Source organism: Phalangium opilio, unplaced genomic scaffold (genome assembly GCF_054372755.1).
Source record: "Phalangium opilio isolate 3A_F unplaced genomic scaffold, DU_Popi_V2 ptg000031l_1, whole genome shotgun sequence".
NCBI lineage: Eukaryota > Metazoa > Arthropoda > Arachnida > Opiliones > Phalangiidae > Phalangium > Phalangium opilio.
Genome location: NW_028324158.1, coordinates 14,148,228 through 14,173,359, shown reverse-complemented (window position 1 = coordinate 14,173,359; position 25,132 = coordinate 14,148,228). Strand labels below are relative to the sequence as shown.

At 36.2% G+C, this 25,132-nt stretch overlaps 2 protein-coding genes across 12 annotated transcripts in view; one reads left to right on the top strand and one right to left on the bottom strand.

Annotated features, from left to right (window-relative positions):
• Positions 1-160: 160 nt before the first annotated feature.
• Positions 161-2,524, bottom strand: LOC149690843 (lewis-type alpha-(1,3)-fucosyltransferase-like). The gene is made up of 5 exons (XM_089870541.1): positions 2,482-2,524; positions 1,213-1,491; positions 984-1,145; positions 424-886; positions 161-356 (listed from the first exon to the last, which is right to left on the bottom strand). The coding sequence occupies exons 1-5, from the start codon at positions 2,522-2,524 to the stop codon at positions 161-163; spliced, it is 1,143 nt and encodes a 380-aa protein (XP_089726667.1).
• A 3,707-nt stretch (positions 2,525-6,231) lies between these two features.
• Glut1 (Glucose transporter 1) overlaps positions 6,232-25,132 on the top strand; it is a 41,414-nt gene continuing 22,513 nt past the window's right edge. For 3 of the 11 annotated variants that reach the window (XR_016383798.1, XM_089870639.1, XM_089870638.1), the window contains exons 1-2: positions 6,232-6,775; positions 19,907-19,985. Coding sequence is in view for 7 of the 11 variants with exons in the window: in XM_089870639.1 (XP_089726765.1) it covers positions 6,696-6,775; positions 19,907-19,985 (159 nt within the window). In the remaining 4 variants the exon portion in view is untranslated. Of the gene's footprint in view, positions 6,776-19,906; positions 19,986-20,543; positions 20,783-25,132 lie in introns of those variants that run through there. The other 8 variants (XR_016383800.1, XR_016383799.1, XM_089870640.1 and 5 more) reach the window with 6 other exon arrangements.

Sequence of the window (25,132 nt, the reverse complement as noted above, 5' to 3'; positions counted from 1 at the left end):
ACATACCGGCAAAAGCGCCTTGATTTTGTAGATGGAATAGTTGAGGGTGATATTATATTAATTTAAAATGCTTTATTTCAAAATATCAAGATAAGTCCAACATTGATATTACAAAATACTCTTATTGCAGTAGAAATACAATAGGAATGTTTAGGAATTATTATTTTTGACTTGGTCTCCAAACCCAACATTTGGCTTCATCGTACCACCATTTTGATAGGTTATCTACGCGTTTATTTGCCATATTTGTCCCGTTTTGACTCATTTTGTCCAACATGTAGGAACAGACGTCGCATAATGGTTCGTTTAAATCATATTTAGGATTGATATAATAATATCGTGTCCAATTTAAATACCTATGTAGTTAATTAAATTCTAAATTAGAAACTTTTCAAAATATAAAAATTCAAAATACAAATTTACCTTTGGTACAATGTAAAATTATTTCCGACTAGATTCAGGTATTCTCCCAAATGTTTAGGCGATTCAAAGTCCATGGCGTTAATGTAGGAACCTTCAGGGGCTATTTTAGTGTAATCTGAGCCGCCCAGTACCACGGGAACCATGCCGTAGACCAGGGCCGTGTAAAATTTCTCAGTGACGTAATCTCGACACAAAGCGTTTTCGAATGATAAGTAGAATTTGTATCGTTTGCCTAAACTTTCGTAGCAAATGTTTCGATGCACGTCCTTATTGCAAAGAGGTGTCCAGCGGTTGGTGCAAGACCCAAATATGTCCACGGGGATGTTTGAAGTGGTCCTCATCTCTTTGACGAAACGTTGTCGCTTCGAATGCGCTTTGCAATTACTGACTAGCCAAGACACTAAGGATTTTTTATTGAATTCTTCCTCGGTTAGAGTGTCCATTAATGGCAAAGGTAATTGTCCTAAAAATTTAATTAGAAGTATATAATACATCTCTTCGAGAGAAGTGTCATCCCCCTTCCGATATTATCAACGTGTTGAAAGGTTTTCAATAATAACCATTATTTGTCCTTGGATGAAATCGTCCATATGGCGCGTAAATATCCGAATCTAACCTGTACGTCATCATTACATCTACAAATGATCCCAATTTTTCAGCCACATGTTTTGACGTGAACATTGGGGGTTCGTAATTGTACAGTATCCAAGTTTGATTACTTTCTGCACTTGAAAAAAATTCCAATTTAGTTTAAATTCTATTAAAGAAAACCCCGTGTATTGTACTGACGTTTTGGTTTGGGTACGTCATCAACATGGACGTCTCTCCAGTGAAATAAAATGGCGTCCGCTTCGGAGACTCTGTTTTTATCAACGGTTATATGGCACAAACCTTCAGTGACCAAAGGACACGTATTTATCGAGTACCACGTCCAGTTACGGAAGAATGGTGTCCAAGCTAATATCGTAACCCTTTTTCGATTTAAGCTTAATTTTGCGGGGTTTATTTGAGATTGGTTAATTAACGCGCGGTCGGTGTAATTTGATTGGTCCAAGACGAACATCAAATCTATATAGAGAAATTAACCGATATAAGTGCGGTTTACCGGACACAATTGCAATTTATTTGTCGGAAAAAAGTTTAATTGGTTACTAAAATCCTAATTATCAAAACCTTTTAAACTAAGCCGGTTAACCTACGTCTTGATTTTGACTTAATGAATGAAGGTGCGTGAGGTCGGGTTAAGATCGTGCAGCTTAAAATATTATTTTACTTTTGGCAAAAAAAATTTCCGACATAATTTTTAGTTGTTTCTAACGGTGCTGAACACGAATATCGACTTCATTTTCATTTTTCAATTTAATAAAGTGGTCCGGTGAAGTGCGTTTATTAGGAATTAAGCATACCTTTTATGAAATCGAAGCGTTTTCTCATATCAGTTGATTTATTCATCATAGAATATATATAAATAAACGGTATAGTTAAAAGCACAAGAAAAATGTAACCGTTCCGCGTTTTGCACCAATTAGAACCATTTTCGGTTCCCTTGGTATTAACCCGAACCAATGTCATGGCTGTTAGCTACTCTAATTTTAAAGAATTAGGCTTAACCTTTTGAAAGGTATAGAGCCTACGCCTTGGTAAATGTTGTTACACACGCGTGTACTTCATTTTTGCATAAAAAAATCACGTGGCATTACCGCGTCTAGGCGAACGAAATTTTAAAGTTTTAATTTAAAACGCGTGATTGAACCTTCAACTTTTAAACCGCGCGGTGAGTTCTTACTTAAATCCGACTTCGCCAACTTCTGTAGTAACCCATACTGCGGTTTAACATTTTCTAGTGAAAATGTATACGTCAATCTACATCCAGCTGCGACTTAGTAAAGTTAATTATAAATGTAGCATTGTAATTCGTGACATCTGTAATATTTTGTCAAAGCTTTTACATCCTTTGGATAATACAATGTATGGTTTTTTTAACCTAGATCCTGATGCAATGCGGAGCTCACGATGAGAAATAATCTAATATTGTTCACTATGGGCTGACATATTTACCATCTTTCACCACGAATTTATCACGACCTTTGAGGGAACCCATTTAAATAGATTTGATTCTAATGCATTTAATATTTGCCCTACTTTTTGACTTTTGTAATATTACGCAAATTGAATACTTTATTATTGTCTGATACAAATAATACTGACGTGTGAAGTTTCGCATTATTGACATTTATCTTAGTGATTCATTGTATTTGAGGAACCTCCTGATTTTTGTTGTATTTCAACAGCTTTTATAATATCAAAACTAGCATTGAAAAAAATGTATATACACGTAGTATTCAGACTAGGAGAATGGATACGATTTACACCAGTAGACCAGGCTATTTTGTGCAGCACTTTGCCAGTCAAGTAGTCTGGCCTCCGGGTGTAAATGGTATCAATCCTTCTAGTCTGAAAACTAGATTATATATATTTTCAAGTTAAATTTGGGGTTTTATGGTTTTACAAGCCTCTCAGATACTATAAATATAAACATAAACATGAAGCATTTTATAGACTTTTAGCGGCATTGTTTTGCAAAGATATTGATTAGTTTTTTAGTTAATATGAAAGTATTATACGTAACAGATGTAATATGCCCCCACCCGGAAGCCAATCATACATATAGCATAATTAATTACTATATTATATTTAAACAAAGGAACAAAGGAGATTAATATAATTATTTTGAATTAATTCATATACGGTAGAAGGTAGCGAAAACATATTTCCTAAATCAATCAATAAAACCAGAGTCCGCCTGCCTCTAACGTAACGAAGCGTAACTTCGAGTTAATATATCAAATTCAGTCTTAGAAAGACCAAAAATTCCCCATAGAAATCTACCAGTTTCTGTAGTGAAATTGACGCCTTATAAAGGTTGATAACTGAGCATGCGCAGTTGGGGCATCAAAATAGCATTGAATCAACGGTGCAGAACTAGGCCTTTGTCACTACGCCCCCCTTTTTGCCCCCCCCCCTGGTACCGTTATCCGTTTCTCTACATATCTCAGGATTTTGGACTCCATTTCTGGACTCTGAAGTTAGGCTTTCCCGCAGTTAAATGAAAATTGCGAAGCAACCGCCGCGTTTTTAAACCAGAAAGTTCAATAATAACGGTGTAATTATACATTTAAATACTTAATTAAGTTAATTATTTTGTTAGTAATTAGTACGTGCGTGTTTTTATTTATATATGTATATGTCTATGTTTATAATTCGCGTCAGTGTTGATATTTTTCGGCAATTCGGGTTTTTATTTTGCGGCCTAGATTTACTATAATTATTAGTTATTTTTTACTAATTATTTACTGCCTGAACGATTTTATATTTTATTTATTTTTATATTTATTTATTTATTTATGACAGGGTCTTTTTGCGGTATGGGGGTTAATACACCGTTTTTTAACCCTAAATTTGTACTGCTAAAAATTACGGTGCAATAGGAAAGAACACTTTCAGTGCGTGATCATTTCTGCATTTTTCTCTGCTGCGATTTGCGAGGAGAATTGTTTCTCTTATTATTAAAACCGCGGTAAAGATTAAAAATACTAATTGTAAATTAAAAGTCATGAATCAAAACGTAACGTGAGACAAAATTAAAATTAAACTCAAAATTGGTAAAAGTAAGTTTCAGTAATTACGAATTTTATTATGGGGATTGATTTTTTTCGCAATTATGGATATATGCTTTTTAGTAAATTAATTAGGCTTTGATAAGGAATTTACTAATGTAATTAGGAAGAGGGTTAACCGTGCTTTAATTTAGTACAAATTAAGTCAAAATCGGACCAGAATTAAGAAAGTCATGACCTATTTCAAGTCAGTGTGTTTAAATTTCTTTCCCGACGCTAACCCTTTGCTTCCGAAGATGCATTTTTTTACCATTTTACGTACGGTACGGAAGCTAGTTAATATATGACGTCATAACATCAATTAGATTAAATAAAGAGCTTGATTCAGATGCCTAAGAAGTTGCTATCAAATGTTTAGAGGCATGTGATAGCCAAAATCACTCAAAAATGAACTGATCATAAAACCGTCTAAAACTTGCTTATTTATGGTCGGATTTTGACGTGGTTTGCCTTATTTCGAAGCTCATCTTACGATCTATCTTATTACGAATGCTGTTGCGTCTGTTAATTAAGTTTAATCTGGATTAAACACGCGGAGAACCGAAGGAAAAACGCTTGTACCCATAAAATGATGTTTTAACTTTATTAGTATTATTGGAGAAGCCCAAATTATGGAGAATTTCAGGGTGGGGGAGTGTTGATTATCGAAAACCCGGGGAAAGGGTATACACGGATAATGGGGACAGTCTTTGTAGATGGAATGGTTGAGAAACCTACAAATTAATCCGTCAACGTATCCTCTCTACCAAAATTACATAACCGAATATAAACAAACCTTTATAATTTTTATTAAATCTAAAATGTTAATTTTAATTTTAACGCAGATAAGAACAGATAATTCGAAAACATATACTACAATTTTGTATATAACCATTAAATCCTTTGGAAACTGACAATCAATAGGAGGTTAGGGATAGTGTCTTCATTGAAAACCATTATTGAGCTGATTAGAACAGTGCCTATGAAAACAAAATAACGAGGTTTAGTGATAACTGGTTAGGTCTATGATCTCCAATTTCTCAGCCATTCAATCTATATAATATCACTGAAGGAGATTGGGGGGGGGGAGGTAGTGTTAGCGTGACGATTTCCCTCCCCCTCCGTAATCCCCCATTTTCACCATGGATTGGTTTGTGCGCAGAAGCCGGGGAGGGTAGAGGCAACTAGGCATCCAGGAGCAGGTTGATGCGGCCTTTGGTCGGCCATCCCTAAGTTTCGGATCCTAGTTCGGGATCTCTTCTGGAATTTTCCTACACCATTTGGATCCCCTAACAAATTTTCCGGGAGAAATTCTATACATATATTTTTACCGGGTGTTTATTTTATTTTAACTTCCCATCACCGTGGAAGATTCTAAACTGTGTCGGTTTAAAACACGGTGGAAATTAGTTTTAATCGTAGTTAATTTTAACCGGCGTAGTTCGCGGCGAAAAGACACCGGGAAGTTATCCTCTTCCATCTCTCTCTCTCGCTCTCTTTCTCTCTCCTGTCTCATCTTGAGCTTCTCCGTTCGCAGCATCTTCCTCGGTTCTCCGACCAGCTCTTGTAGCATCCCTCGGCCTGTGCCGATTTTAGTAAGAATTTAGGCTTAGCGGCTTTTTCTCATGGTGTCTTTAAGTTATGTTTTTATTATATCTATTTATGATAACGTATTATTAATTTTATTTATACCTTGTTTCTTTAGTAAATTTAAAAGATATCAAATTATTTTCAATTTTAGTTTGTATTTTTGGTGTACGGTTTAGATTTAGGCTTAGCTTTGATGTGGTTTAGTTGGATATGTATATGCGATTATGTTTAGTAATTAATGTTTGAAGAGTTAAATAAGTTAGAATTAGAATTAGGCTTAGTTTATGGTCTAGTGATTACTAATTATGCTTTAAATATTTTTATCTTTCTCTTGAAAAAACGTCGTCAAACAATTAGGATGTTTTAGAATCAACGCTCTTCAAGACATGAATAGTTTTTTAATTCAACAAAATTGACCAAATTAAAAATTTTAAATTAATAGAAAAAAAAAACACGTCCCTTAGGGTTTAATGACTCGATTAACGAAACCATAATTAATTTTAGATAATAATATACTTAATTATTTAATAACGACTGTAATTAAAATTAAATTAATCGAGTTAATCAGTCGTTAAGGGTGAATGAAAATAATATTCGCGCCCTAGCAGCCAGCCGGTGTTTTGTGACTTGGTCCAATTTCGACGACTTCCGGTTATCGCGGTTGGTTGGTCGTGGAAGAAGCGGGAAGTCTTTGTAGAGAAAACAGGCTAGGGTCGCCGCGGGTTAGGACGTTTGTGGTTGTTTCCGGTTTTGAATTGGAAGATCGCGACAACGGCTTCGTTCGGGATTCGTTTCATCGCGTCACGGAGGTAACTGATTAGGCCCGGTTAGAGCGGTAGCACTGTGTGGTCGGGGTTTGTGTGTTGCGTACGGGCCGCCACGGTCGGCGACGAGAGCGGTCGTCAAAATGCCCGTGCCCAGGCCAGATGCGACGGACGTCTTGGTGACTTAGCGGCCGAAGCAGCAGCGGTAGCGGCCCGTCGCCGTGGTGGGGCCGGCAACAGCCCGACGGAAACGCGAGAGACGATGCAGCGGCCACTAATGGCCTCAGGCAGCGCCGAAGCTGACATAGTTACGGGACCCGCGGATATCAGGCACAGTTGCAGGTATGACCTTTCACCCCCTTTTGCTCGAAACGTCCCTATAAAACATGCCTGACATATCTCTCAATGTACCTTCATCCGTTTGGGGACACAGTCCAATTTTGTCTTTAGAAAAAGTACAACAAACAGGGTTGCCTGCGCAAGTACTTCGCTTAGAGTCCATGCACTTTATGTAGCCGTGTTAACCCGCGGACACGTTAGAGGAAAGACCAAGGGTTCCGAAATTGGTGGGGTCAATTGGTATAGGAATCCGCTGGATGGCGTCGTACCTATCCTGTTGAGCTATCAACATTGATATCTGTGGCCAGTATAATTGGAATAGCGCCACCATGATGGAATAGAATGAAAACTTAGCTGGCAACCCTGTTAAAATATTTGATATGACTTAAATTGTAGAGTTTTATAATACCTGCCTGGAGTAGAACCTATTTTAAATCCTGGTAGTATAAAGTTTGAGTAGTTGGTAATGGAGCAAAAATACTTCATGACCGACGTGTAAGTACCCCAAACCAAACTTAAGGGTGTTTTCACCAACCTAAAGGTAATTATTCTTAGAATTAGTCTTTTTGCATGGTACACTCGCGGCGAGTCATTCTCAAGTACTTTAGGGCGTTGTTATTCTGGTAATGTTTATGGGATTTTCTCTGTTGGGGTCAAAAAACGAGCTCCAAATAATAAGGATAACACTTAATCTCGGAGACAATACTTACTTCTTGAAATGACTGCAAAAATAAAATGGGAACATTTAATGGAAAAAGCACTAATTAAAGGCGCAATGAAATTTAACACAAATAACAATTTTTGTTCATTTTTTTAAAAGAAAATCTCCTGACATTCACCAATTAAGATAAAGGTCACCATGATTAGGCTTAGCAACTTGGCTTTAGATTAGGTTCAAGGATTATCTTCCACGATTAGTCTTCCATTTCATGTTCTCTTTAACAGTGGGCTGGTTTTAGTAAAATAATATTAGATTCGCAGCCTCGCAGTGGGTGTGGTTTTCGAGGAGGTATACAAATGTCTCGGCTCCGAATGTCAAAATTAATTTACGTCGAGGTAAAAATTTTAGGGTATACTGTTCGCTATAATACAAAGACAGCTAGCGTTAATGCATTTATAATGAGATTAAGATTGTATTAGAATAATATTAGCTTTCAGTGCAAACTAACCCCGCATCTCTAGCACGAATATATTTAGAACAAAGCTACCCTATAATTATCGCTTTTAGCTTTAGTGGGAGTGTCTAAGACGAAAATTAGTGGTTAAACCGTATAAATATATAGTTTAGGCCTTGGTTAAAATATTTCTGTTAAGAACAGATACTATCCGTTTAAAAAAAAGGGGGAACGAATTAAAGGACAATTCTTTACTTTAACTCTTATTGGCTAATGAAATCTCTAAGCCTAAATTGACGTTGTGTGTTTTATATTTCTTAGTCAAACATTACTCCTTCCAAAAGGAAGCTGTAATGTTTACTTCTAGAATTGAATTTGCTTTATTCGTCGCGATGAAAGAAGCCAATGGTCATTCCATTCAGTTTGTAAGACGGCCGGGGAATCTCTTTTCTTCGCTGTTTTCTCTTTGAAGTAAGGAGCTATGAAGGAATTGAAAGGAGGAAAAACGTCCCGTAACGATGTTTAGAACGCCTACAACGGCTGTGTTATGATAGGCTTAACGACAATTCCAAAATTGAACTTTCACCAATAGCTTTTTAAAACGTTTCCGTTTTATTTATTTATTTGTCGTCATCGGTGTTACATTAAGTCATATTATAAAGGAATGATATTAAAGTATTAATCTAGATTTAGACCAAGGCTTAAGAATAATTTTACAAATTACAAATTTCCAATCAAACTCTTCTTCAATTAAATTGCTAATTTATTTAATTGATTATAAACCGAAATATAAATATAACAAAATTCTGAAATTTATATTATTTAAATTAACTTATATGATGTAGTCTTTTAGCGCCTTGTAAGGTACGCTTTCTTTAGAAAAAGTTACGTTTATTAAAGACTATTTCCCAAATCTTAGAAAAAAATGATTAGGTTAGAAATAAAAAAGAAAATCCTCAATAGTAAAACAAACACGAAAAGGGTTGACCAGTTATTGGACGAATATTACCTGACCCTGGACACAAACGCAACCTTATTTCATGCTCGCTAAAAAAGCTACGGATATAATTTACAAAAAAAATATACTGAGAAAGCCTTTTACTTTATTCAATATCAGTCCGCGAATAAACTCCGCCCCCTTGTATCCCCCTCTTTTCTGTTCCCCCCCCCCTTCGAATCAATACGAAGATCTAAAAATAACCTAAATTCCGGGAGCTGTTTCGCGCCAGTCTCTGCCATCATTGCTATTTAGTCCGTCTCATCCATAAAAATCAGTAACTCGCCAAAGATAAACGCCACTATCTTTTAAGCGAGGTCTTTCATCAAGTGAGATAACGTATTGTTGTATTGTATATTTAGTTGGGACGGTCTTAGAATTCGAATCATTGGTGAGGTCCTACTTTTTCTAGGTCCATTTTTTGGGTAATGCTACCTGGAGAGTTGATTCCATTTCATCACGAGTATGCGATGAAATTTAGGGAAAATTCCCTGGTTTTATAAGATGTACAGTATGTAATAGCCCTATTTATTCTCTATCCAACGGTACCAAATACTTGTGTGTTTACGCAATAAGGGCTCGAGAAATAAACAAATTACTTAAAAACATCGTGAAAAATACAGTATATTCCTATGGCCCCTTGAAGGTGGCTTTTCCTTGAACACAACTGTGTTGCGTGATAAACATTTCTACAGGGGATGATTTGCGCCTGGAAGTTGTTTTTCCCCTAACATAATAAAACAAAAATATTATAAAAACAAAATACATTCTCTTAAACTCTTTAAATAAAACAATCAATTAAGGGTGGTATCTTTGTTCCCCATCATTAAACGGTCTGTTATTTTCCCGTTTAACCTTGATTTACAAGCTGTAATACAGTAATCTTCTCTGAACCCTAGCTAGTTCATCACCTGGTGGTCTCCCCGCCTTTTTTTATACATATATATATTTTAAAAAGACCGCATCCCCCATCTTCCCAGCTATACTTTGTTTGCCTAAGAAAGAAAAAAAAAATCGCCGGGCCTAACTGCCTAGCCAAGGGTTAGCTGTAGAGAGAGGGTGTTCCAGGGGCGTAGCCGCTCCGGACTTGACGCTTCAAACCCGCGCCATACTCCCCCCTTATCCTAGTGTAGACCCTAAAACTGGCTGGGCCTTGGCTTCTAGTTAGATGGGACGAGCGGTTGAGCGATTAGGTTATAAGATGAGTAGCTGCTAATCATCGTCGTTCTTTCGTCGTCGAGCTTTTTAAATCAAGAAAGTGGGTGAACAGTTTTAAACGCGTCGTTATTTAATAAGTTCCCATAGAAAAGAAAAAGCCCGTTGCTATTTGAAATATGCGCTAAGCCTTGTTTTCAATAATGGAAATTTGGCGCGCTTTTAGGACTCGTCATCTCACGCGCTGTAACGTCACGCGCAGCTACATTATTTGTTAAGCCTTGTTTTCAATAATTGAAATTTGGCGCTCTTTAACGATTGATGGAGAAATTAATGTCACGTGATTTAGGTGGTAAGAGGCTAGCGGCAAAATGATGATAACGATTTTAATGCCAAGGTAGTAGATTTTGAATTGGGCGAACTATTCTTTTTCCTGAGGACTTCTTCAAAAATAATAGAGAGTAGTGCTAGTGGTGGCTGGCTAGATGGTTGGGCGGGTGGGAGGCAGGCCGGGGGGGGGGGGTTCGGGGTTATAAAAAGGCCGTTGTATTCATTACAGGCATTAACTAGAATAAGCGCTCCGCTGCATTGTGCTCTTTGCCTTAAAAAAAGCGCGTTTTTCTACAAAGAAAAGCTTTTCTTATTGCAGAGAGAAGGATCTTTTCTCCTCGGCATTCTAACCCTAAGAAAGATCACGTTGTAATAGATGAGATGGTTGAACGTTACTCCAAAATGAACGCTTACTTAGGATTAAATAAGAGAAACTATGACATTGGGAGAGCTAATGAAAGCTCGAAGTACATGTTTTCCCACTGTGATGTCTTGATATCTTTCTCCCTAGTTTCTATGGTCAACCAATCAGCGCTCTACTTCAATATTACGTCATCTTTTAAATTTATATCCCAGAAAATAGCCAGTTCGGATTTTTTAAGCGTTTGAGGAATGTCTTGGAATATTTTTGGTTCTCGGTAATCATAGTGCAAACCTGGTAATCGTGTATTTGTCTTGGCTCAACCATTTCCTCTATAATTGTGAATTGGAGGGTTTAAGGGGGGTGTTATTCTTGCAGCAGCAGCGGGAGGAGAACGGTAGCGCCCCTCGCCGGCGATTATTTAAATCTGCTTCGAGCCATTAAGCGCACCCAATGGAGCGCGCCTACCTTTTTCGGCTCTGTACCAATTTTTCAATCGGAATTGCTACCCAAAGTTGAAGGTGAAAAGGCCTTAGTTTTGAAGGGAGCTCGATTTAGAATGCGTTTTAGCTTATCCCTTCGGTTTGATTTCCAACGCGAAATGGGGGCCAGTTTGCTCCCTGGCATTTCGTCCCCAAAAACCTTTCAGTTATCCTTTCAGGAGTGCCAGAGCCTCGCGTTTTTTTTAGGAATCTTTACTAAAGGGTTTTCAAGTTCTAAAGTTTTTTCAAAGAATTTTTTCCCTTCGATTTTTATATATTTCCTACAATATACAACTATTTTATTTTTTTATATAAGAAAATTTGTTAAAGGAAGTAGTTCTGACGACGTTTGATTTTGTTGTCACCTATGTATATAAGTATATATATATATATATATTTTTGGTTCAATGATTTTTGGGAAACTGATGTTTATATTGTTTATAATTCATTAGAGTTATGTTTTAGGATATTACATATATGAATTGTAGGTGTTATTAGCTTCAAAATGAGATAAAGTACGCCGAAGTCGGTTTATAAATAAGAAAGTTACTTAATCAACATTAGATTAATTATTTAAATTTAATTTGTTTATTTGAAATGCTTGTAACTTGGTTAATAATTATCCGATATTGGCGTTCCAGGTCTTGTTTTGAAGCTTTAATTTGTCTCTATACAAATATACAGTAATTAAATAAACAAAATAAGAACAAAATTCTATGAAACCCAAAACGTTTTTAAAATTACTTTCAATTAGTGACCGAGCATTAATAACGACCTTGAACAAGTTAAACCATTGCTAGCGTGCCAGTTCCCGAAGTTACACCCTCTTTCATTTAGGGAAAGCTCTCGAGACACGTCGCGTGACCTCTAACCTTTAAATCCAAAACGATAAGAGGCAAATTCAATTCTTCAGAAGCACCTCGGGCTTATCAGTCTTTAAAATTGTGTTCAAAGTGATTTGTAATTCCTATTTCAAATGAGGATTCTCAACGTCCATAAGTATTCGCGCAAAAGAAAAAAGCATTGGGGGAGAGGGGGGGCTAAATTAGTAAAAAGCTAATTTGATACTCCGGGGCTACACCCATAAACCTTTAAATGATGAGATGAGATGGTTAAGAATTGATATATCTATTTGAACCTTTGAAAATATTTAAACTTCAACGCAAAATTTTCTTTGACAAACAGAGTGGTCCAATTACAACAATCCAATCTACTTTTACTCGCATCATTGCATGACGAAAGTGAATATTTTATTAGAGAATTAGGGTGTGTTTAGGCTTAACGCCCAAGTTGAGTTTTAGAACATGTCATGCACGGTAGTTCAGGTAGCTCTTTCGCTACCTACGTACCACCAAGTAAATCCTGTAGGAATTTATTTTCCCGCACCCTGGCTACGTATGTAGTCATGCCATCTCTGTAACTATCCCTAATGGCCTCCCTGTTGGGTGGCTTGCTGGCTGGAAACGGAAACACTAGGACGCATTAATTAAGTCCTTTTGCTGGGGAGTATACCTTCTATACCCTAATATTTCACTTGGGGGATTTAAGAAGGGCAGATTTCCACCCCCCCCTCCCCCGCTCGTGTGACTGATTAGACCAAATAACCTTACCAACCCAAAACGAACGAGAGAGATTGGCTTACGGATTAAAGGAATAGATGTCTTCACAAAACTTAAGGCTTAATTTACAATGAATCAAAAATGAACCTTAAAATTATAGGTTTAACTGGTTAAAGACGCGGGAAAGTTAGGCTTAATGAATTATGTCTTAAAATAGGCTTAAACGCGCATTGGAGGAGTGAGAACAGAACGTTAGGTTTAATTAACAATGAATCATGTTTTAAAATAGGCTTAAATACGCGTTGGAGAAGCGAGAACATTACGTTAGGCTTAACTTACAATGAATCATGTTTCGAAATAGGCTTAAGTTCTCTTTTCAGAAGTGATAATACGATTTAAGATCACAATGAATTATGTCAATACGTAAAATTAAAGAGTGACTTTAGCAATTTAGGCTTAGCAAGTTATAGGCGATTTTAGGCCTAGGTTTATCGCGTGTAATTATCGTATAATTCATTCTGTTTGGCCAAGGCTTAGTGGGCGTATTCACGAGCATACATTTTCTGTCACAAAATGACGTGAAACTCGGGAAAAAAAGTGGTAAAGTTTCTCCCCATTTTTTGAAAAGTAGGAAAACTAGAAAGAGGGGAAAATTACACGAGGAAAGACCAGGGGAATTAAGAGAGGTTTTTTTTTGTTTGGGAAGGGGCCATTCTCACGCGAGCCAACTACAACCTTATTTGCATCTTTCTTTCGATTTAAGATTGATTGACTTTTAAAGGCAATGTGAAACTCCCCTCTTAATCGATCCGAGGCAACCCCCTTACACGTGTGTGTACACCAAACTAATTTATAAACACGCTCCATGCTCCATTACGTGGAGCTAGATGATTTAGAAAACAATTTATAATATTTCGTATCGCAACTGAGATGGCTTGTAAAATTCGCTAAATTATGATTCTTACAAAGTTCAAATATCCATTTTTAAAATTAGGCCTAACTTGGTTTTGTATTATATTAATTTTGAAAGGAAATATTGTGGCAAGGCCTAAAGTTCAAAATTAGGCTTTAGGATTAAAGAAAGCGCTGCGGAAAATAGGCCATTTTGTTTGTTAGGCTTAGGTATTAGTAGATTTATTACGCCTAAATATTTTGTTAACGCTGTTATTTCAGTTGGGGTTAAAAGTTTGAAATTAGGCTTAGCTCCTTTTTCAAACGTTAAATTGGCTGTAGCCTTAAAAATCATTGTAAAATAGCTCGAGAGTTGAACTCGCGACCCCATAAACTTCCGAAAAGACGTAAAAGCGCCTGAGCCAATCGAAAAGTGGCTCGCTCTGTGACGCCAATGTTTCTCCAAAATGACGTCAGACTAAAGATTTTCTTTTGGAACTCAAAAGAGCGAACCAAGAAATAAGTAAATACAAAAATATATATATCTTTAATATTATAGGCCAAGCTATAGAACGATGCAAAATCAGAATGGGTGTAATTTCCCCTTACAGAACATGTAAAATCAATACATTCTAAGATTGTAGAAGAATTATATTAAATGAGCCGATAAATATAATTACTTTATAAAAAGCTTTACTTATTATTTCTTTTTTTCAAATATATTTATACAGTATTAGTTGGTTTTAAGGTGTTATTCACTTTATATCAAATGAGGTCAGTTGTTCTTGTTGTTGTCTTTTTCGGCTCTAAGCCAAAAGTAATACTTGAGTCTATAAAAAAGCAGCACTTTAGGGTTAAGGTTTAGACATCGTAAACTTAAAAAATAAATAAGCGATAGTTTTTAGTTAAAACCTCAGACTCAACCTCTATCGCGTATTAGAAGCTCATCATCTTGAAGTATAAACCGCTAATTTTGCATACGCTAATTTAATTCCCCATAGAAAAAGTAGTTCTCGTAGAAAATAAGTAATACTCCGCTCCTATCTTTTCCTTAATGTCTTTTAGTTAATGACCATTGAAATAGGTCGTAGTGTTTTCGTTTTCCACCGCTAGGAGTCTCCCATTGAAGAGTTATGACGCTTTTGTATTTTAAAAGCGTAAGGACGTAAGTTTTGGACTTAATGGTGGCAGAGATACGTGTATTCTCCACGCGCAGTAATGCTAATAAGAGAGTTAGGCCTAATCCAACCTCAGTACCTTCTTAGGAAGTTAACCCTGGTTCGATTTACCTCGTTCATATCTATTTGTTCAGTTAGCGAGGTTTCGGGATATGTCCCCCTTTAAAAGACGCTTTTATCTGGGCTTGTAACTTGTAACACTCATCTTCCTTCGCTTCTTGAGCCTCCCGGCATCCCCGTTGTCATAGAAACCATCTTGATCCCTTTCTATGACGTCAGAGCACGCGCTACCCTTTGCTCTAGCTAGCTTTACATCCAGGGCCAGGGTTATAACTTAGAAATGAGATGGTTGAGGAAATACATTTTTAGCACTTCATCCAATTTTGTTTTTGACTAAAAATTATAGAACTCGGAGGGTTTAATAAATAGAATGTGCTCCATTTAATGGTATATTTATTTTATATTTATCCAAATTAGATCCAGAGTTACACTCGATTATATTTAACTATTAAATAAGTTAAATCGGAATAGGAACTCAGCCATCTCGTTTAGTAATCCCAGTTCCCTTGGAAGCTACCGAACTGGCAGGCAGCCTCCCCCATCTTGAAATATATTGGCTGTGCCTTCAGTGGCTCCCATTTTTTTGCCCCCGAAGAAAAGAGAGGCTTACCCCCTTGCTAGGCAAAAAAAGAAATTGCGTGAAAAGCGGGTTCACATTTGTTAGTAGAGAATTCTTTTAGGTCGAGGTCCGAAAAGATCCAGAGAGAGAGAGGGAGGGGGGGTGCGGGGTTGACTTTAAACCCCCGACAATAAACAATGCTTTTCCTACACTCTTAGCTGCTGTGTAAACCCTCTCTAGACTCTCTCGCTTTTTTTCATCTTAGCACTTAACTGGATTACTTTATAGTGAGTGTCATAGACACTTCAAGGAATTCGAGGAAAAACGTTTTGATTAGATTCATTATTGTTAATTAAATAATTGCCGTTTAATTTTTATTTTTGACCTAAGCCTTAACCAAATGTTTTGGAAGATTTCTTAATCTTGAAGCATAATTTTGAAAGATATCGCCTTAAGCCTAACGCAATTCATCTTCACAGTTAACCTTAATTTGTACTCAAAGTATTGTTAGTTAAAGTTATGTTACGGTAGCCCTTGGTATTAAAATCGTTAATTAAGCCTTTGCATTCAAGCTAAGATTAACCCTAACTCTTCAAATAGTTAAGCATTGGTATTCAAGCTAAGTTACTTCACACGCTGTTAACCCTAACCTTTCAAATAGTTAATTAAGCCTTGGTATTGAAACAAACATTTTCACATATGTAACCCTGAGCAACTTTTAAATTCAAAATCGTTAACTAACTCCTGCATGCGGGGGTTTGAATGAGACCCTTAAAACCTTTCTCATTTTTTTTTTCTTTCTTTTATTTCTAAGGAGGAGTGATAAATTTTCATATTATAGAGTTGGAAAACCTTTCGGCGCGCCATAATTTAATGACGGTACGCCAACTTCCCCTTTCATCCCCCCCAACCCTAAAGTCAACTCGGGGAGTCTTGACTAATAAGGATGGTTCATTTTTGACTCCATCTTTTTTTTTATTTCTTTGGTACTTCAAACTTAACCCATTCACTTTGGAAGATAATTAAAAAGAGACTAACTGAATTATCCTCTGACGGTTTTTATAAACTCTCCCTACTTTTTCCCCCCTCTTTCATATGAACATCGACTTTCCTTAAATAATGTCATTCTCTTCTGAAGAAAATTCATTTTCAAAGAATATTTAACGCCCTCAAGCTGTTAGATAAGCCAAGAATTTTGGATACAGAAATTTTATCTTTTTAATTATATTACTCGTGATCTAATTGCTTGATTTTCAATTTTTAAAAACAGTTTTGTAGGTTAGAATGTCTACTTTAATGTGACGTTTTAAAATTTAAAATCAAAGGGCAGTTGCGTTCCCTACAGGGGTATTAGATGTGCCACAAGTACAACTTTCAATAGGCCATAACTCTTTATCTATCAGCCCGATTTTTGAATTTTAGACAAAAGTTTAAGGTAAAAATATGTTCTTTAGGGAGATATCCTCAAATTCAAAATCGGTTCAAAATTAAATTCCCTGATAATGTGTTTCACTTACCCTTTAACAACCAAAAAAAAGTTGTAGTTCTCGGTTAGAGTTTGGTGGCCAACTAAGAAAGATGACCCAAAGAATAAAAAAAAAGTTCTTCTTTTTAAGTGTACTAAAAATGGTACGGTATGGTCCTAGACCAAAACTTTTAACCAATTTTGAAAATTCCTCTTCTAGCCAATTTTGGATTTTTTTTTTATTTATTTATATATATATATATGTTGGGGCTTGGTAGGGCCCCGTAATATTTAATGAAGTTCGTCGTATCTTTTTTGCACGTGACCCGGATGGCCATTAAATCACTTGTTTCGCTCGTTATATCCCTACGTACCATTCCAAGTATTTTTTGGGGTTTTTTAAAAACTGAACCGTAAAAGATTTCGGCTCAAAAAATAAATGAAAACTATCTATGAGAGAAACTCCAAAAGAAGGAAAGATGGTGTTGGTGGTGGTGGTCTAAAAATATTGCACTTTTTAATGTGTTTTTCAATTTCAACTTTAATTAAATCTAATGAAAGTTTAATTAAATTTAATAGAAGTTATTTTAAAAATAGACTGAACTATAAACCAAAATTGTCCGTCAAAATGGACCTCTTTAGTCTTTAAAATGGACCTTGCCAGTGTAGACTTTTAGAATAAAAATTAGGCCTTGTCATTGTAGATCTTTGACCTTAAAATAGACCTCGCCAGTGTAGACTTCTACCCTTAAAATATAACTCGCCATCTTAGAAATCTGTAGGCCTAAAATAGGCCTCGCATTGCGCATCTCTCTAGCCTTAAAATAGGCAATTAGGTTTAATTTTGGTTACCCTCGTATTATTTTATCTTTTGGGGAACCAAAAACGGAACGGTTGTCAGTGCATGGTGGTGGGAAAGTTGGCCGAGGCCCGGACTGCGAAAGACGTCATCATTCTACATGTATTGACGTCATGACGACGATATATGCGCGCGAACTGGAGCTCGAGCAGAGGTCTTGTCCCGAATTGTGTCCCGGGCAGTAAAGGAGGGGGTGGGAGGGAGGGAGGGTAGGAGTATTTTTGCCCCCCCCCTTTTGCCAGTTTAATACTCCATCCTGTGGTTCTTCAATCCCTCTTTCTCTCCTTTCTCCATCTCTTCCGTTGCCTAGCAACGTCTCCAGGCAAGGATCAGGAGAGACTGGGTGAGGGTAGGGGAGGGAGACGTTCTGAGCATGCGCTGGTTGCGTCTCAGTAATCGATCCCGGGAAGCGGAAAGCGGAAGCTAGCGGGAGTGGAAGGGAAGATGGAAGGAAGTAGCTAGCCGTAACGCACAAAAGACAACATCACCCTACTACCCAACCCACCTCGAATACACCATGGGATATGGGGATTTCAAAGGAAAACTTAAGTGTTCAGTTATAATCAGAATACTAATATTTAGATGATTTGTGCTTATACAAAATTACTATATTCATTTTATTTTTAATCATGTTACTGTCACTTTAAAGGGATGCTATCAAATGCAAATACAAATAAGTTAGGCGCCGGAGAAGTTATGTTACTGATTTACTCCAAGTTTTGATATTTATCTCAAATATATTTCTGTGTTACTGCCACTTTAAAGGGATAGTGCAATCATGCCCCAAATATTCAGGAGATTCATTATGTTAGGGACCATTTACGTTTCCAATCCTTGTTTCGTTTGTGTCTCGCGTAAGAATAGCCTACTTATTAAACTCCCGCGCAGTCTCTGTACATAAGGAACGCGTTGAATTTGGCGCGCGAGACTTAGATAATCAGATGTTAATCACGTGGACGTTTTTATCCCCGCCAATTTTCTTAAAAGTTAATCTCTCGTCATTCGTTCGTTCCTCGAGATGGAGGAAGGAAGAATGTAAATGAAGTATCGGTTCTGTCTATTGGTTCTAGCGTGGCGTGTCCCTTTTTAAGCCTGGTATTGTCTCGTATCGTTGCCCGAGGACACTCATTGATTGTCCATCTCTTGTCAAGTAAACCAATACCCGTAGGACTAAGGAAAGCTTCTCGAATCACACGTTGACCTCATCCACCTTAACACCCACCCCTCGCCCCCCCCCTTCAGCCCCCTCTTGACAAAAAAGAAAAGAAAAGAACACAGCTACAATTTCCAAAATAAAATAAAAACCAATGACATTAAATTTCTAAGCCTCGTTTTGTAACTTTTTCTTATTGTTTTTGTTTCTTCTTTTCATTTTGTTAGGCCTTGGCGCCTTGGTCTTTTTCTATACGATACCATAAAAGTAATCGATGAAAAACGACTTCTAAAACTAAATTTTGATACTGTTGTTTTGAAAACATGTTAAATTTTAATTTTAGATTATTAAGTTTAATTTGTTTTGCGAATTCTTGGAGTAAAGCCACTATTGTTACTTTCAACTCCTTAGGTTCTGATTTTGTAGTTTTTTATTGTTTTTAAAATGATTAATTTTAGGTAATTAGTTCATTTGCATATTTACTAGCGTAGATGTTTTCCCGAAGAAGTTAAGTCTATTATTTTTCAAGGTAAAGTTTAAATTAGTGGTAAACATTCCGCGGAATGGATTATTTTCAAGGTTAAAAACATTATGAAACACAATTCAACAGCCAAAGTTAAAACTTTTATATTTAAACAAATTATTTCCGGGATAAAATTACTGTGCTCTAACGGCATTGAGTGTTATTTTCTATTTGTATTTAAATACAGCCACTACTTTCTCAAATAGGTCACCACTCTCTTATTAAGAAATTCCTGCTATGCATCTTAAAACTTGTTTAAGATGATAAAAACCGGTTTTTCACACCATACTCTTAAATATTCATGACCATATGAAGGTTGTTGCGTAAATTTATCGTAATCATAGGCCGATAATTTAGGAATTAATTATAATATCCCCTGAATGTACTTGAAATTATATTAATTATTTATAGAGACTAATTAATAATTTTTGAAATTGTTTTTTTTAGGTGCCGGCTTGTGGGTTCCTTACTGGCGGTTGGGAGACGGGCCAATGAAAACAGAATGTGTACCTGCAACTGTCCAGAAGTAAGTACTTGACGAAATTTATTACTAATTTATAATTAAGCCTTGGTCAAAACAATCATCCTGGAGGCTACGCGTCAATTCATCACATACTATACTTCTCATTCAAATCAAAGTGAAAACTGAAACGAAATTTACGAAATTGGATAATCATTCAAAAAATATACGGTTGAAATTTCATAAGAAACACAATTTTCAGTATAGACCCCAGTAAGGTCTTCTGTAGGGTAGGCCCACCCCCATGTTGGTCTATCATTGAAAACCACATCTACATATTCGTTATTCGCCGAACAATCAGTATTAAACAAATAACAAATAAATAAAATTCAACTATACAATCATTAAATAAATTTGACCTTGAACTACAAATGTCCTTGAACTAAATTTCGAAATTTTATATTCAATCTTCCAAAAATTCAAAAAATTAAAAAGAAAAAATCTCGAGAAAAGATATTGTATCTCGCGCGCTAATTTGACGTCAGTTATTTAGTTCCAAACTCCTCCTCCTACACTCTCGAATTTCAAACTATGATAAAATTGTTCATTTTATCGTTTATAAGGAAGTGCGACAGTCGCTCGCGAGCTAGAGCTGGCGTTGGTGGGGAATTTCACGTGTATTTAAACGCATTTAACTTACAATAGTATACTGTAGGGGTGTAGGAATGTAGTTGCGTTCAGATTCATAGGGAATTTAATTTGTAAAAAAGGCGTATTTCGTATTTCGTATTCCTCTGTTTTTCCCTCAGAGCCGGCCCAGCTGGCTTAGTAGGAACATGACGGCCTTTTTTGAATGGATGAAAGTGAGTTTAATTCACAGTGTTGTATAATAATAATAAGATTATTTAGTTTTTAGGCTAAGTAGAAATTAGTCGAAAAATGGGTCTATAGAGTTAATTAATTTTATACCCCATCCCTTTAATTAATAATTTGGCCTAATTACTAATTTATACCCCCCCCCGTGTTTATTTCGCGATTATTACGTAACAATTTAAAGGGCTAGTATAAATATATATATTTTTTAATAACACTAGTCCTTTATTCAAAATTATTTATATCTGCTTGGTTTTTTATTATGGTAATTGTGTAATTAATTGTTTTAATGATCATTTGATTGTCTGTTTGTTTGTTGGTTGGTAATGGTTATTTATTAATTTGTTTTTGTCCAAATTTTAATTGGTTTGGTCAATTTTCCTATACCATTAAATAGACCTGTTATTTGGATAGTTTTGTTTAGACTATTTTATTGTAATAAATTTAAAAGTAATTAATATTGCTTAAAGGCGAGATATAAAGTTACCGCGTTTTAAATAAAATACGTCTAAACAAAACTGGTTTCGTTTTCGTTCCATTTAAACGTGTATTTCTAACTTAACCTAAATATTTAACGTAAAAAAATAGTAAAAAAATGTGGTTTTTTATCTATGTCTCTCTTTTTAAATGTGGCAACGTTTGAGCAAAGATTTTTTTAATTTTTAAAATATATGTCGAATTTGGAAATTATAATTATATTGATATTGATGTGTAGTAATATTTCGACCCTAAGATATATTCCGTGGTCCTAACCTTGAATCTTGCTCAAATTTGATTGGTTGTTTGTTAATATAATGGTGTTTAAATTTGTACAACTGAACAAGTATACGTTGTCAATAAGGTAGGAGTAAAGTAAGGTACAAGCGAAAGTGATACGTTCGCTTTGGCAAGTGTTTTTTTTTTTTGCCTTTGAAAAGTCGTAGTTAGGCTTAGGAAAAATGTCATTACTCTAATTTAAACGTCTATAAATACTTTTATTGCCCAAATTTAGGCTTAACGACAAGAATTTATCTCGAGTATTTTTCTTATCTAATCTGGGGTAAAAAATGAAAAGAATGAAATTCAATAGTCATTATTATTTTGAAACAAAATATCTAATTTCCAAAATACTAAACGAGGCCTAAGTAATTTGAATTTAATTTAAATACCGCTTTCTTATGTATATTTATTTTCAAATAATTAGGACTAAATAATTTTAGGGTTCAGAATATGGTAGAATTACATTGTTTTAATTGTTTCCTTCTAAATTTTTCCGATGACCCCCTCGTGACCTTTTTGGACGGATAAAATACGCCCCCTCCCTCTCCCCATCTTCCTCCCTACCAAATCCCCCGCGAAACAGATGGAAAAGTAGCTTTCTTCCGAAGGGTTATAGCTTTCTCTCTGACGTAACACCCACGGCCATAGTGGCGGCGGCGGCCCCAAAACCCCCATGGGAGTGTTTCTCTAATTGGCAACCCGAGTTGAATCCGATGTTACTGCGTTTGTGATGTTAGTTCCCTCAACGCTTCGCGCCTTTACCAAACTCCGTTACCATTGACCACTCCTAGTATTCCATACGTTAAACAATTACCTTCCATTTCCTGTCATTGCATTTGAAACCTTAGCTTAAGCCTTTCACCATCATTGAATACTGCGTAGAACTAGAGAAGTCTTCGGTCATTTAGCTAGGAAGCGTTATAACAACAACAGTTGATATATCCCATACTTTTTCAATGAAAAGATCAAATTTACTTGATACTACTGTTAAATTCGGGGTGTAGGTTTTTGTATGAGGTTAGATTTTTACCACTTTGCTACATTTTATGGATGTTCGTGCTTCTTGGATTTAGGTGCTATCCTATCCTATCTTATGTTCAAAGTGTATTTTTATCACTTTTTGCTAAGGCCTAGAGTTTTTTCTTTTGTTTGTGGAAGAAGTGGGTCTGTGGTCATGTAACACATGAATTACTGTTCTTTAAATTAGTTCAGTTAGTCATGTTAGGGTCAAGGTTCATTGCAAAACTTCTTAAGCCTAAATTACAATTTTTTAAAATTAGGCTTAGCTTAAAATGAAGGCTGGAGTTCACGAGCGCGTGAGACAAAAAAGGCGGGAAATTTTGTTTCTTAAGGCTAAATTGGAATTTAGGCCTATTGCTTCGTAATTGTTTTTCTAATTGCACGTGGTGGTGAAGTACCGTAATTTGTGACGTGGTGGTCGTGATGGTGGCTCTGTGTGGTGGTGTAATTTTTTTTTTGCGTGGTTTAACACCTTCTGTTTTTTGCTTAATATTTTATCGAAAAGTTATAAATGACCCCTTGCGGGAATAAGTAATGAATTCTTTTCATGTTTCTAAGAATAACATCTCGCGTTATCGGGAAGTTTTTTGCTAAGCCTAATTCGAGCACGCGTTCTCGCAATGGTGTTTTCTCACCCGCCTGACCTGTCAATCAAGCGAGAACTTATCTGATTTCTTAGCTTCGCTTCTCTCTAGGTCTATTTTAGCCTAAAAAAATTCTTTTTTGTTCTGGGTTTGTTGTTATGTAGTGGGCAGTTGACACTGGGTTGAGGTTGTATATCATTCATGCCAACTGCTTTCAGTGACTAGTTGACGCCCATGTCGCGATATTAACCTAGTTTTTTGGTTTCCCCGGGAATTTTGGCTCCTTGGACCCCTTCTTTTTATTTCGGGATAGGCGAGCTTTAGAAAAGAATTTTGGTGGTGGGGGCCCGATAGATGCCACGATTGTTTAGTTAGGAAAGAGGGCTGAAAAACGGTTGGCCAACTTTGTAGGTCGACTATAGGAGATCCAATCCGGAACGGTCTCTATAGTTCTCCTTCCTTTCTCTTAAGCCTTGGCCCGAGCAACAACACGCTAGGAGAATGTTAGGCCTAACTCATTCTCGGAAACGAAAAATCGAAGAATTTTAGGAGAGGTTTTTTGCTTTCAGTTTTATACTGAAGCTTCTTCATTCTTTATCGGATTGTTTACTGTTAGAAAACGCTACGTAATATTTAATATATCATCTTACAGTTCAGATTTAAATTTCTTAAGCCTACTTTTAGGGTTAACTCCTTATAAAATTGAAATTATCTAAGATTAAATCAAAGGGTAGGAGGAATTCACTAAAACCTGACCTTTAGAACCGAACCGAGTTAGACTCGTCCTCGGTAATCAGTCTCCCTACATAAATTTCCAGTTGGATTCCCGCGCTCACCTATATAAGGCACCGTAGTTAGGTCATATAGCTTTAACATCCGCCTCACAGCCAAGCGTATCTCTATTCCGTAACCATGGCAACCCCAATATAGGAGAATTACTCTCCCTACACGCGGTTAGGCCTTTTTCTGTTCAGTCAAAAATCTACGTTGAAACATTGTATAAAGTTATCGTATAGTGCTAGCTTTGTCCATTTCTCTAATATTAAGATTAGTGATACGGGAAGTAAATAGACATTTTCGATTGAAAGGCACGCGCTGCTTTTGTTCTTGCTTTTCGTAGGTTTCACGCGTAAACTGGTCGCACGCGCTTTATAGCTTACTATCGAAAAGGTCCATAGCAGTCACGAGAGCTCTAAAAACATTGGAGCAAAAAAAAAAAAAAAATGTCAGGAGAATTTTCCCGCGCGATACGAAATGACAGAGTGCGTATATTTAAGTTAAGCCTAGGTTTTAGTACTGCCAGTGACTTTGGGGGTCTTTTTAATTGAAGTAACCACGCCCTAAGGGACCCAACCAAAGGCACGAGCCATAATTTTAAAGGAAGAGTGAACTATAGTTCAACTTTAAAAATCGTCTAGTTAAAATTTTATTATAAATTTCGTATATTTACTTTAAAAATAATACGCTTTCCCTTTGATGTATGTTTTAAAGGAACGTGCAGAATGTTAATTTGTTCGCGAAGTACACGTGAATTAAGAATAAAGTGATATTAATTGAGCATCAAACAATCTTTTTAGCCTTTTACTCTATTCCTGGGGTTGCTTCGAATGAAATTAGAGAACATTAAAATGTCATAGAATCTATATCGAACTTCGTATCTAAGGGGGGGAGGGGAGAGGAGAGGGTTCTTTTAGGGAAATTTGATCATCCCTGTAATGACGTGATAAAGTCCACTCATTTTTCATATTGTACTTGGGTAATATACGTTTCCTTTATGGATTCCGTATCAATTTGAAGTTGCAATGTGTACAAAGGTACACAGAGTTAAACGGTTCAAATACCATCTAAACTTCCAAGTATATTGCAAATTAATTTTGAAATGGTTCTTTTTTTTATGGAAGGGATTTTATTAAACACACCCTGTAGTGTAGGACGGACATCTATACGTGATTTGCGTTTTAAAATTAGCCCAACTGC

Bases quoted from the DNA above. Each gene is read 5' to 3' on its own strand.
- LOC149690843 (XM_089870541.1), bottom strand. From the start codon at position 2,524: ATGGGTTCCCTCAAAGGTCGTGATAAATTCGTGGTGAAAGATG. The intron at 1,146-1,212 runs GTCAGTACAATA...TTTCAAGTGCAG, and splicing joins TGACGTACCCAAACCAAAAC to AAAGTAATCAAACTTGGATA. The intron at 887-983 runs GTTATTATTGAA...TTAAATTTTTAG, and splicing joins TCATCCAAGGACAAATAATG to GACAATTACCTTTGCCATTA.